The following is a 13934-nucleotide window of genomic DNA, read 5'->3' as shown; positions in this document are numbered from 1 at the left end:
GTGAGGTGAATTTTATATTTAATTAAGAAATGTGGACATGGCTTTGGCTTCCAAAAGTGATATAGGCCAATGTACATTGTAAAGGTGAGAAAACATCTCTATTGCAAAATCCCAGTTGAAATATGGGCTCCAATGTGAACGTTTCAATCAAACAAGTAGTCGTTTTTTTTCAATGAAAAATTGTTTAATGAGAGTTAACATTGTGGCTGTGAGGAAGCTTGCAAAACACACTGGTAGTACCTTTTTAACCTCAGTGGAGTTGGAGCAAGCCAACAGCAACCCAATATACAGAATAAAAGTAGAACACCTCAGAACATCAGCATTGTTGCTACAATTTAAAACAGATGGAAAAAAAAAAAACAAAAATGAAACACTATCAATTTTGGTGACTTGGGACTTGGGACAGTACTTAGTGTTTTGTTTGATTGTCTAATGTTGTGTGTGTTTGTGTGTGTGTTGTTTTCCAGGGGAAAGAAGGATGTGTTGTCAAGATCTTTAAACAACATCCTGAGGAGGGCAGATTTGGACGAGGAAGGCCCCACTTGTCGATATATTCTGCTTCCCACCAAGAGGTCCTCTTTTATACTGCCTGAAAGGGTGAGACACAACACACACGCACACACACAACACACAGTACACACAGTACACTGTCTGGCTGCCTAAGAGGTGACAGAAGTACTCACACTCTCTGTGTTCGAAGGTACGAGACACCTCAGGTAGCGTTGAATTGTGGGATCATGCTAAGGGAGTGCATCCGCCACGAGCCGCTCGCCAAGATAGTCCTTCACTCGGACCATTTCAACAGCTTCTTCAACTACGTGGAGATGTCCACCTTTGACATCGCCTCCGACGCCTTCGCCACCTTCAAGGTACCTCCCGGTTTTCCTGTTCTAGTCTGTTTGCTTTTAATTTGGTTTAACCGGCCTTTTTAAGATGGGTTCTGACCTTTTCAACACAGGTTGCAGCAGGTTTAATTTCATGTTTATTGAGGCAAACCCTAAACTGGAATGAATTATCACCTATTTTTACCTGTTGACCACAGACCATTGTCCCTGACAAATTAATTTACTTTTAAAAGTTTTTACTTTTATAAAACTTCAGGAGTTTTTTGCATTTAACTTCTTTTCAGAGTTTGTTGATGATGACTTGAAACAAAAAGGCAATTGTATTACAAAATAAATAAGTAGAGTATGTTCTACCTGCATTATTACTGTTCAGAAAGTGGGCATTTCCTTTTGTTTAGGTTAAGTTTAATAATGTTTACCTCTATTTTCTGATAAATAAAAAAAAAAAATCATTAAACAAATGTGTCTTTCTTCACAGGATCTCCTGACAAGACACAAAGTGCTTGTGGCTGAATACCTCGAACAGAACTACGATGCTGTGAGTAATATTTCCCAACACTGTGGCTCTAACCTGCAGAGGAGTAGTGTGGAAAACACATGATGGATGAAAGTTAATAGCTACCACACATGTTAAAGCAGGTTTGCCGTGTTATTTTGAACCAGCGTCGCCAGGTGGAACTTTTTAAACTTGCATCACGCCTCTCCTCCACCCCAGACCACATCCATTCAACGCACACACACCCACCTCCCACGTATGTCACGTAGCATCAGCCCGCTGAGCGCTATTTGGAGGCATAAACATAAACACTGGGTCTAAATGACTGCTTGAGCAGTAGGACCCCCAAAAGAAGAAAAAAGAACACACAGATACATAACCACATCGGGTATCAGTCACTTCAGCGCTCAATGGTCCAGTCACACATCCCAAAAAAAAAAAGGTTTGTCTCGTTGAACACACTTTGGTCACACACACAGGCGTTCACATGGATAGTAAGAAACAAGGTTCTGACCAATCCACTTCAAGTTCCAGGAAAACTGAATCAGTGGAAAGCCCTCTCAGTGTCACAACTGGTCTAGATACAAAGCTCAGCTCTATGCTGTCAGTTTCGCCAGGCAGAGGGGTCCCTTTCATAAGCTAGGGCCCACCCAGGGGTCTCAGGCTGAAGAAACCCCACACAAAACTGCCTTTTTACCTGGACGTTGTGTGTTGACAGATGTCTCTGTGAAGTCTGTCGGGTCGGTGCTGTGGCCTGCCAGGTACATTTACAGCAGCGCATTAGTTTTTGACTGATTTTAGCATCTGTGATATACCTAAAATAACAGATTACTGTGGTAAGGTGTACTTACCCTCCTTCAGTCAGTTTGGTAAGAAATAAATAAGATTAGTTTAAGAGTAAGAGACATAAAATTCAATGTAAGAGATGACATTACGTGGCAGAGCTTGTGTCTTTTCTGAAAGTTTGTAGGAAGTTGGCCGAAGAATCCACTTCCTCTTTGTTGCATTTTTTTTTTTTTTTTACCTGTCTTAATGCCCACATACAAGTAGTTTTGGTCATTTTTGATGGTGTTTCCGTGGTGGCAAATGTCCAAATATCCAAAACACAGGCAGCTACCTAAACATGTTAAACCACAAGCCTAATGTCTCAAATTTCACCCTGGTCTGTTAATGTATAATAATGAGGTGTGTTTCTTTTATAATTGTAGGTGTTTGCAGACTATGAGAAGCTGCTGCATTCTGAGAACTACGTCACCAAGAGGCAGTCTCTAAAGGTTTGACTCTGACTCATACATTGATTTATAATCATTAAAGCTAGTCTTAAAAAAAAATGTGACCCAACACTATGACTCACTGTGAAACTATAAATATCGCAAGACAGCATCTTCAAATAGGAATTCAATTTGCACTCATTCAGGAGAACTGTGTACATTAAAAAAGATGTAATAATTACAAACTGGCGTAGAGAAAAAACGACCACTATAACGATCTTGACCAGCTATGTTGCAACTGCTTCGGCGAGCAGTGTTTGTGGGTGGGAAGCCGGTGAGGGATTGTGTGTTACTACCAGCTCCTACTGTTTGGTTGGGCGTCACTGTCAGAGTAAATAGAGGGTAGTTAACGTTCTCCCCAAGTCAACAGAGGGAGTTACCAGCCCCACCTTTGGACCCCTGACACCACTATCGGGCTTAAATTTAGTCCATGCACGATCCAATAACACGTAAGTTATTAGCCCTGAAACGGACCCTGATACTTCACAGCAGTGTGCCATTTGCTATGCATCAGCTGTACGCAAATTCAGGTATTGCTATCAGGAAGGAAAATATGGTATTGGAACATGAATCTAGTGGATGTCTCTAATATCTAATTTCTTTGTCTCATTGCTTTTGACCATGCCTCCCTTTAGCTTCTGGGCGAGCTGCTGTTGGACAGACATAACTTCACGGTGATGACGCGCTACATCAGCAAGCCGGAGAATCTCAAGCTGATGATGAACCTGCTAAGAGACAAGAGTCCCAACATCCAGTTTGAAGCCTTCCACGTTTTCAAGGTAAAAACGCCACGCCCATGCATGTAACAGCAAATATGGATCCATTCAGTTCAGAAAAGTGCTGTTCAACTTCTAATATCTAATATGTTTTCATTAGTGTAAAATCCCATTTGAATAAACTGTTTTTATCCTCTGCTAAGGAGTCTGCCATGTTAAATCGCCATGTATCTACAGTAGCCCATGAGGGACAAACCAAAGACTGGCTGTAGATCAGGCTCTTAAGGTTTTTTCCAGCCACCATAGTTTCTCCTACACACTTGGAACGGGTGGAGACAAGGGCATTGTAACCTGCAACTATACCACTAGATGCCACTAAATCCAATTTCTGCCTATGTTGTTCTGTGTATTCTCTTAATCTATAGATTAAATAACAGACTGGCTTCTTACAAAGTCTATCAGCTGATGCACAAAGATCCAAATCAAAGCCAGTAGAGAAATCACAAGTCTGTAATCAAGTTTTCCTACCTGTGTTAGGGGCTTCTATTTAGGCTATTTAGTCCACGCAGTCATGCCTCTTGGACTGTACACAGATGGTGTTTCACCCAGAAAGTATAATTTGAGCTTTAGGGTTTCCACAGTCAGCCAGTCACATAATGGTGAATTCTAGCGATCTCTGAGAAAAGAAATACGCCAAAGAAAGAAAGAATAATGTAACCCAGTTATTCTATCACAATATGAACTCTAGCGAAGGCCAGTAAAACTTTCTGTTTTTCGTCCTCAGGTTTTTGTAGCGAACCCCAACAAGACGCAGCCCATCATCGACATCCTGCTCAAGAACCAGACCAAACTAATCGACTTCCTGAGCAACTTCCAGAAGGACCGCATGGATGACGAGCAGTTCAACGACGAGAAGACCTACCTAATCAAACAGATCCGGGATCTGAAGAAACCGGCCTCCTAGAGGAGCTCCCTGCCCTCTACCCCGACTTTTTATCGATGGGAAGACATACAGTAGAAAAAAAATACATTAACAATAATGGTTACTCTATTTAAAAAAAAAAAAATCTTCAAGACGTTATTTGTCTTTTTTCTCTTTGTTGGTTCATTTAAAACTTGTGCAACGTAGTTCTCAATCACTGATGTTTCTTTTGTAAATTTTTCTCATTAAATAATTTTTTTTGTAGCATGTAGTGCCACAACTCATGGTGTTGGAGGCAGCTGATTTGCTCTGTTGGGAGAACCAGCGAAAAAGCTTCGGCCAGAATGGTCCAGTGGCTGTCAGACAAAACACACGTGACCATTTTTGTAATTTTATCACAGTCGCCTGTTAAAGGTGGTCTGTTAGTTGCTGCACACAAGTTAATTTCTAACTGTTTAAATGAAGTAGCTGCAAATCAAAAAAACAATGAAGAATTTCTGCTTTTCTTTCTTCTTTAGCTGGGTCAACGTGTCTAGTTGGTATCTGGCAAAAATACACTTTAGAGCAAGACCGTCTGAAGTGTGAAACACCTCAGTCATTGCTAAAAGCTTCGTTAGCCAAATGGAAACAGTAATCCTTCTGCTAGCCAAACATCTCTCTTATTGTACTGCCAAAGCCAATGACTGCTACAGTTTTCTCTCTAAAACTAAAAAGCATCAACACATGCCAACGAAGAATCATGGATTCACACTCTCGTCTTCCTTACTATTCCTCAAAAACTAATGTTTTAACGCAAAACTATTTTTCGTGTTGGTAATTTAACGAGGGAAAGGCTGAAGCAGTTCTCTGAAGTTGAGAACACTCTACAACATAATAATAATAATAATAATAATCAATTGGAAAATGGTTGGTGGGCCACCTGGCACCCTATTTGGCCCACAGGCTTTATTTTAAATGCTTCGGCAGGTGACTGCAGATGTTATCTTGTGCAATGCTGGAATTTCTAAAGCCTCTGAACACCCACACAGGAGTTTACAGTTAACCTGGCTGATTAGACCTCTGCTCAGGACTGTGCGGGCCTGTATATTGTGATTGAGTGACATCATGCTGAGTCTCCTGTTAGCTTTGTTGCACCCATTAGGGCGGGACAAATGATACCTTTATCATTCTTATTGGAGATAATTCAAAATTTGTGACGAAATTCCCATTCAAAGCTCAAGCCCAACTTCAAACTGAGCAAGTCTAATCCACCAGAATAACTGAAAACTGTGTGGGTGTTCAGAGGCTTTAGAAGCATCAAACTGTGCCACTCTAACTGCAGTAAGAGAATTAGCTTTAGCAAGACTGCGAATTTGAGGTGTTTTGAGAGAACTGGTTTTAGTCACAGTTGACCAAAAATTGCAAATACAAACTAGTACTCGTAGGAATATTTGAAGTCTTTGAAATGAAAGGCCTTTTTAAATTGTATCGTGACATTGGGCTACTATCGGTACAGTAAGCTTCAATCATTTCGATCACTGGTTCTCTTCGTTGGTGGCTGATAGCACTTTCTGTAAGATAAAAAAAAAATATGATGATTCAAATGTTTTTTCGTTAATCTTAAGCCGATCACTGTTTCCACACTGCTTGATGGTATTTTTTTTATATATATATAGTTTCATTTCTTGTACAGTTTATGGTTTGCACACCTGAAGTGAGTGCCATTGTGAGTGAGAACATTGAACATTAACAGGAGGCACTTTGCTGTGTGGAGGAGCTCCTCGTTGAGAGAGGAGAGCAGCTGTAAAGATGGCTGTTTTTTGCTTCACTTCTTTTTTTCTTTCTGTACTGTAACAAGTGTTTTTGCTCTGTTTTGGATCTAATGTTGGTATTAGAATGGAAACGTGAGAAGATTCAGAGGTGCCTTTTTTGGTTTGGTGTGTATTCCCTTCTTTGCTCTAATCTTGTTTGTTTTTTTGTATTTTCAGTATCTTTCTAGGGGGAGCTTAATTATTATGTTAATGAAAATATGCTCTTGATAGAACATATTTGTTGTGATTAAGCAGTGAACCTCTTAACTCGCTATATTTGAGTTACGCTATCAAAGAAACATTTTGAACTTTTTGCAGCTAATTGGTTGCCATTGTGTACGGACCAGGGTCACAGTTTCACTTTGAATTTGTCACCAATGAGGCGCTGGTTCAATATGTGAATTATCAACTGTGTCAGCAACTCAATGTGTAACTCGTCACAGAGTGAGGCCAAAGTTGACCTGCAACATGATTTCAATGGTGAAATGTAACTGTGAAAAATCCACCTGTCGTTAAAGGACCATAAAATGTGCAGAATCAGTGAGGTTGGAATACTACTTTTAAAGTGGTGTTGGTTTTATATTTGACTTGGAAATGAAAAACTATTCTGTTTTCTAAAAATGAAGAAATCAAGTGAGTAAAATTTTGAATTTATTTCCCAATCAATATTTGATGTGCAACCATTATATTATTAAAAAATTACAAGTCTTTTTAATTGGCCCTTCATAAGCCACGCCCATTTTTGGTATGTGCTATTGGAGCACAGAGCAAAAAGGGCCAGGGTCTTAGGAAGGAACCTCAACCTTCACTCTAAACTGTTTCAAGTAGTATTTAAACACTAATGTTTTGCTATCACTTGTTAAATACAGCTGATCTGAACAGTAATAAAGGCAGAAGTGGAGTACAGTACGGTGACGGTAACAATCATAAACCTGTTAATTGCCGTTCTTTTTTTTTTTTCCTGGTGTAAAAGAAAAATGAAAAAAGTGTTCTCCATGTTTTGTCTTTTGGGTGAAAAATAAAAAACAATACCAGCCTTTTTATGTTATAAGCTGTGACATATTACACTATATCTGAATATAACGTGAGATGCAAAAGTAGACCAACCAGCTTTACATCAGACTTGTCACTTGAGCCAAACTCCACTACGTCCCTTGTTTTTTTTTTTTGCTTGCCTGCCTAAAACAATGAGCAACTTTGATCCCAGCAGAATTCCACATTATCTTCCCCGTGTCCCCCTGAAAACCGCCACTTTATTTTCCACATTGATGCTATTGTACCACATTCATGGCAAATAAAAGGATGGGAATGCATGCTTTGTGTGCGTGTTCATTTCTCACTTGTTTACAGGCAGGTGGTGTGCAATTACGGATGTTGATCATCCACTGTTACAGAGTCAAGAAACATCTTGTTTTTTCATTATTTTATTTTCATTCTGTGTATATATTGCAGCATGTCAGTTTCAAGAGTTTAACTTGTTTTTCTGAATGATGCTGAGAGGCTCCACAGCTAACACTCTGAGATTAACTCAGTCTTTAAGTCTTTCTCCATGAATGGATCTCAGCTACAGAAACATTTGAACTGCGTGTGAGAAAAAAGGTATGACATACAATGCAAGTAGAACGGGTTCTCGTGCAGAATCCTCAACACTTTGGTTAAATAATGAAAATAATGACGCCAGATTAAAGCTTCGCTATCAAATTCCTTCTTTCTTAAAACTGCTTCATGAAGCATTTTATCCAATGCATCTTTATTACTGTGAAATGAATCATGACTTCATGATTTAAAGAAAGAGAACACTTTGTTCTTTTGGTATTACTGAAACAAAATCTCATTTTCTTTTAATCTAATCCTTTCATGAGGAAGATGCTGCTTCCTCTTTGTCTTCGTCTGCACTTCGGAGAATAAATATGACGGAAGGGATTTTTTTTTCTTTCAAGCCTGAGTTGCAAACTGAGTGCATTTTGCTTCAAATTAAAATGAAAAACAAAACAATTGTAATATAATCTTCAGTAAAATATTCTTACAGTCTTTCAAATTAAATGATCCGAGAGCTGGAGTGCTGCGTCAGCATCTGCAGTTCTTTTAAACATTATTCAAGTCAACATCCTAGAGAACTGGGGCTACACCCATGGTACCCTGTGCATTCAACTTACAGTATTTAAATAAACTATTTAAACCACTTTATATAAAAGATTATCAACATCATGAACAAATCCACATATCACACTTTATATTACTATATTAAATATACTATTTTTTGTGGTATCCTTACTATCCCTACAGTCTCCAACATCCACATGCATTCCTTACCTCTTCCCTCATTATTGCATCCATCCATCCATCCATCCATCCCTTCTTAAAGGTTTCTCTCTGAGGTCAGCGTGTTGTATGGTTTTCATCTTGTCCTCGTCTCTCCAACCCCCTGCCAATGACTTCTGAATAACAGGACGTAAAAGATACGGCGGATGGAAAGTTAGAGATCATGTGTTCTAAGGGCGGCTCCCTCTTCTTAGATTTGAGCCTTAAAAGGACACAATTCCTATTCAAAGCAGTCCCAGGTAGTTCAAATACAACCTTTTAGGTTTCAACTTCACCAATCTTCATCTGAGACTGCCAGCGTCTGCTGTCCATTATCACTCAGTATGGTATAAAACATAAACATGCAGCAGCAGATTCAACAGTCTACAGAAGGACACAGGAAAGATGTTGATGTTCACATATACACTAACCAATGATCAATCAATGATTTCCTAAAAAAAAAAAACATGGCTCACAAAACCAACCCCAGTTCTGGGTAAAAGAGCAAATAAATAATGTAAAATAATGATGTGGCACAGATTTGATGTTCAGGGAGGAAATAATATTTAGACTCCTCCCAGCTCGAGCCATAAAACATCTAATCTGTGGAAAGTTGGCTAAAAACCGGATTCTGTGTTGTTGTTTTTTTTGTGTATCCATTCATCGGTCTGTCCATCAATCCATCTATGGCCAACGTTCAGCTAACAGTAGGCGAGTCGTGCGATCTGTTGGTGCACAGCTTCTTGGTGCTGTGGCTTTCTTGATCGGTCTGCCTGCTGTGCTTCCCGACACAACCGTCTGGAACAGAAAGACACCACTGTTACAATACGACCCAATAAAAAGGCCCATTTGAAGACGTAAAGAGAACAAGATGGAACTTACTGGCCCGGTGAGGAGAGGACGCTGAGCCAGGTGAAGGGCTCTTCTGCCACTGTGGAGAGAGAAAACTGTCAGAGTCTCCAAGGTGGATGAAATCTAATCTACTTTCATCAACTACACCAACAGCAAGACATCAAAAAGCTGCTGAGTCACAGGAGATTTCATTATGTGACAGAATTAATTAACATACTTTTGAACAGATTGTCACGTAGAGTGTAGAAATTCGCCTTAGATATGTTTTGATGGCTTAAAACTTGATTGTACCCACAAAAATGAAGTGATGGTGCTGTAGTGCAAACAAAAAACATCTAAAAACCAGCAGGTAAACATAAAAGAGTATATAACCATATTGTGCTAGTTACTGTTAACACTTTGTGTCATCCTAGTCAAGAAGTGTGTGAAATCTGAACCCAGTTAATTTTTAAATTATGGCTAAAATCCTATTTTGAGGTCACAATGACCTTTGACCTTTGAGTCAAACGTGTCACAGATTCAACGTCCAACCAACTGTGGAATATGGGCACAATCTCCCTTTCTGTTCCTGAGTTACAGTGTTGAATAAAGGCAAAACCGGTGTTTTTCCAGGACATGGTGACATGATATGTCACAGTGAAGTTGACCTTTGACCTTTTGGGTAAAAAAAACAAAAACAACAAAAAAAACCTTCACTGCTGTGTCCCATTAAACATCGGTATGACATTTTGTCATAATTATCGCATCAGTTCTTGAGTTATGGCCAGAAATGTGGTCACAGTGAACCACCAAGTTCTGATCTGATGTGATGTACCTAAAAAACATAATCAGCAGCTTTATTAATGTGATTAACGCTAACAATAATTCTCCATGTACTAACTATGAACTTGCTGATGTTCTTCAGGCTGCTGAACCGCAGGTAAGAAATGTCCCCCTTGTCCTTGTCCCGGTCCTGGTCGGTGGTGTAGATGTGTGTGATGCCGGCTCCTCTGATCAGAGGCACACACTCGTCGCATGGACATTTGGTCACAAACAGCATGGTGGGCTCCTCTGGTTTGATGGCTCGAGTCCTAAAAGCGGCAGGAGTAACACTTCTGTCAGACACCGTTTAGATTTAAAGGAGAGTTTTTCACATCCTCGCCCCCCCCCTCCGCCGTATACACGGATGTGTTCTGACCTGAAGGTGAGGGCGTTCTGCTCTGCGTGAATGATGTATCTGTACTTGCGCCTCTGCCGGTCCTCCTGTTTGTTGTCCATCTGGGGGTACTCGGCGTACTGTGAGCCTGCTGGGTAAGCGTTGTACCCACAACCCACCAGGTACAGACAGCCTGTTCCATCACTGCCAGCCTGGGACAACAGTATCAGTGATACAGTTAATAATGTGGTACATCTACATTCACTAATATACCAAAATGAGAAAGAGAGAGGGTTGGAATCCACTGCAAAGTCTGTTTTAACTAATTATATCTAATTCTCACTAACACAACATATAATCAGTAATCTAACACATTAGAGAGTAACATACAGTATTTAACTTGCACCAACAGCACTTACAAAAGGTGTTAGCATGGACTAGAGTATGTTTTCATCACCATAGCACAGAAGCTAACTGGAGGGATTTGTCAAAAGCTATCAGCTTGAAACAGCACACTGTATCCGCCGACGCTGAAAACACCAATGCATTAATACAATCACCCATAAATGGATTCATGTGATCTTATTTTGAGTGGAACAAATCTCTACGAGGCTGACATTATCGGTTTTGACCATTCTGCCGTCGGCTGAGCGTCAAATCCTAACCAGAAAAGAGAAATAATGTCATTTTGCACCAGAGATTAAAACAAAGCAAACGTAGGAGAGGTGAGCTCACCGACTGTCCTTTGGCCCAGATAACAGCACCCACTCCCAATTTAGGGTCCTCTGGAATGAAAATGAGTTGTAAGAAGCTGGTATCAAATATCAAACTGACAAGAATTCTGTTTATCATTCAAAAAAATGTCCTACAGGCACGGATCTGTTGCCTCACCCTTTAAAAACTTGAAAATCACAGACAGAACAAAGCTAGAATACGGGCGGAGCAGTTCGACGACTTGAGTTACATAATCGAAACTAAACAGTAGCTGGACTGACACCAAAATTGAGCTCATCAGACCTGTTCTGTAAGCCAGCAGCCGGGCTTGTACGATGCAATGGCGAGCCACATCTTGGGACAGTCCGTCGTGGCGAGGAGGTGGCGGGGATTTGGCTAGGGATGACTCGGGCGTTGAATGCTGCTCCCTGTCTCACAAAAACAACACAATCAACAACAAATAACATCTGCTGACGGCGTGTGCAAAAAAAAAACCCAAAAAGAGCTGTGAGTGTTTCGAACCTGTAGAAGCCGTGTTGTTGCTGTGGCACCCCAGCAGCCACTGCGGCGAGAACCTCCACCAGCTCCCTCATGTTGTTTCTCAGGTTGGAGAAGTACGGCTCCACGCAGAAGTTCTCCAGACCCATATGGGTCAAAATGTACCGGTGCTGCCGAGGCGTCTCAACCAGGAACTGTCTGGAGAAGTGCTTCAGGTGTCTGGTCCACTCTCTGGAAAGCAGGAGGAGTTTATGCTGTTTATATGCAACCAGACTTTTAATCTGAAAACTCTTGCATGATCAAAACTGAGCTCCAGTCCCACTTTATACAGATTTTGAAGCTTGTCAATGGAGTCAGAAGCTTTGACTACTGAAACCAAACCTAAGCTGTAAGCCACAGCATTATTCAGGTCTTCACATGCAACTGGATATCACTGGACTCGTCTTTGTAGTGACTTCTTTAAACTTCTTTTTCTTATTGATTCAGCAACAAAGGTAGGTTGGAAAAGGTACCTGTTGAAAAGTTCCTCTGTGTTCAGCCCTGGTTCATCGTCAGCCACTCTCTCCATGAAATCACACTCTCTGGACGTCTCGTCAACGAACTGCGCCAGGCCGGGCGCCAGCGGCTGCAGCAGCACGCAGATGTGAGGGCGGCTGTTGGACTTGAGCTTCTCGATTGCCACGGCGTCCAGCGCGGCCTCCTCCGTGATGCTGTCGGGTGGGCTGCGGGATTTTGAATGGTTTGTAGAGGTGGAGCTCAGCATGCTGACCTCGGGGTCCCCGGGCCAGAAGGAGATCTGACTGACTCCCGCTGGAGAGAAGAGCAAACAGCTTCATCAGCGTTTTTGTTTCCAGTTACTGTTAACTGCTCCGAGTGGAGGTCAGAAGGACCAATCCAAAGTTCAGCTGTATAAAGTCAGTATGATCATATTATATTGTATTTACAACAGTGTGACAGCACCTGGACAGAGTGCCAAACCACCGTTTTAACAATCACTATCAGGATGAGGTTCACATTTGCACGAAACAATAAAAACGCCGCACGCGATACAAAGATACTGCTTGCCAAGGCTGCCTCTTTCAAAACAGATGAAAGTAGAAGTAATGGCAAACAAATTCCTCAGAGTGAGTCTAATAAAAGCATTTAGGATGGTGATGTTCTGAGAACTCTGCAAACATGGGGGAGACACCGTGGGTTTAACAACATGCAGTTTGTGTTGGTGCCTCAGCGTGATGGTGCTGCTGTGGGGGCAATGCAGACCACAAGAGCAACGTGTCCCTGCTCATAATGCAGAGGTTACTACCAACTGCTGCCTAGCTGACCCAAGAGTAAAAGAGGCAATATGGAATGTGGTCAACACACTTGATCCAAATGCTGTTTAATAATAATGTAAATGGTTAAAATTGTTGCAGTATGCAGCAGAGATGGAAGGAACAAAGAACAAAAGCAGTTTTTTTTTCTTCTATCTGTACTTTACTTGAGTACAAGTATTTTTACTTCCTACAATTTGACACAAATATCTCTACTTTCTACACTTTAGATGTTAAAAACAGGCTTTTCCCTTGAGTTTGAATGCATTCGAGGGGCATGATCAATTATTCATATTTTTCATCTTTGAACGCCTTCCCGACATCAAGACCAGTACACGCCACGCATGACAGACGTAACAACACTACATATGTCCTCCAGAGAAACCAAGAGAGTACTTTTTACTTTTATACTTTGAGTACATTTGAGAGCCTGTACTTTTTTTTAAATTTATTTGTACTTCTACTTGAGTAAAGAATGTGTTTACTTGTGCCACCTCTGGTATGTAGGCTCTGCACTCAAACCATGATAATGGCTGTCAACAACAACCTTAATTAACTAGACGTTTCTACATGTGTTCCCATTGAAATGTGTGCATTTGTATAAAAGGCCTCATAATAAGACTCAACTGCTGTTTGGTTTCACTTCATTAATTCAATATCACGTCACTGTTTTCAATTGATAAACAAACTGGAGATGGGAGCGGTAGCAGTCAGGCAATCTAGAAACGAGATAGGCAAAGTAGGCTAGACTAGAAATAGTACATGGAACTGGTCCAATTTATGGCACAGAATGCTCAACCTGTTTGTTTCTGTCTATTAATCCCTCTGCCATCCCTCTCTCCTCACCGTTGATGATCATCTTGAGGCAGGTGGCGCAGGGTCTCCTGGAGAAGTACAAGTGACAGTCAGCCAGGCTGGCGCCGTGTTGTATGATGGCTGCCTGTCCTGCGTGGAGCTCAGGTCCTGAACAGTGGAGTCCCACCACCTTACTGTCCCGCACAACCACCAGACCAATCCCACGGACCTGGAAGACAGCAGATTTAAAAACCCATTGTGTGTGCTGGTACAGGGTTCTACTGCAACT

The 13934-nt window shown here is 41.1% G+C and overlaps 2 protein-coding genes across 2 annotated transcripts in view; one reads left to right on the top strand and one right to left on the bottom strand.

The window, feature by feature from the left end:
• The window catches only part of cab39l (calcium binding protein 39-like), a 15817-nt gene extending 8464 nt beyond the window's left edge, over window positions 1-7353 (top strand). Inside the window, exons 3-8 of the mRNA XM_035678048.1 lie at window positions 521-597; window positions 701-869; window positions 1324-1383; window positions 2550-2615; window positions 3248-3391; window positions 4113-7353. Of these exons, the coding sequence (XP_035533941.1) occupies window positions 521-597; window positions 701-869; window positions 1324-1383; window positions 2550-2615; window positions 3248-3391; window positions 4113-4292 (696 nt within the window). The 3' untranslated portion in view covers window positions 4293-7353. The remainder of the gene's footprint in view (window positions 1-520; window positions 598-700; window positions 870-1323; window positions 1384-2549; window positions 2616-3247; window positions 3392-4112) is intronic.
• A 108-nt stretch (window positions 7354-7461) lies between these two features.
• cdadc1 (cytidine and dCMP deaminase domain containing 1) overlaps window positions 7462-13934 on the bottom strand; it is a gene marked incomplete in the record, with an annotated part of 7300 nt that continues 827 nt past the window's right edge. Inside the window, 9 exon segments of the mRNA XM_035678009.1 lie at window positions 7462-9139; window positions 9224-9272; window positions 10074-10263; window positions 10371-10540; window positions 11064-11113; window positions 11346-11470; window positions 11565-11771; window positions 12053-12350; window positions 13697-13874. Of these exon segments, the coding sequence (XP_035533902.1) occupies window positions 9039-9139; window positions 9224-9272; window positions 10074-10263; window positions 10371-10540; window positions 11064-11113; window positions 11346-11470; window positions 11565-11771; window positions 12053-12350; window positions 13697-13874 (1368 nt within the window).

The sequence above is a fragment of the Morone saxatilis genome, unplaced genomic scaffold, assembly GCF_004916995.1.
Source record: "Morone saxatilis isolate NCDOM2014 unplaced genomic scaffold, NCSU_SB_2.0 Contig6, whole genome shotgun sequence".
NCBI classification, from domain to species: Eukaryota; Metazoa; Chordata; class Actinopteri; family Moronidae; genus Morone; species Morone saxatilis.
Note: the sequence above shows the minus strand (reverse complement) of the source record. Positions and strands in the feature narration are given on the sequence as shown.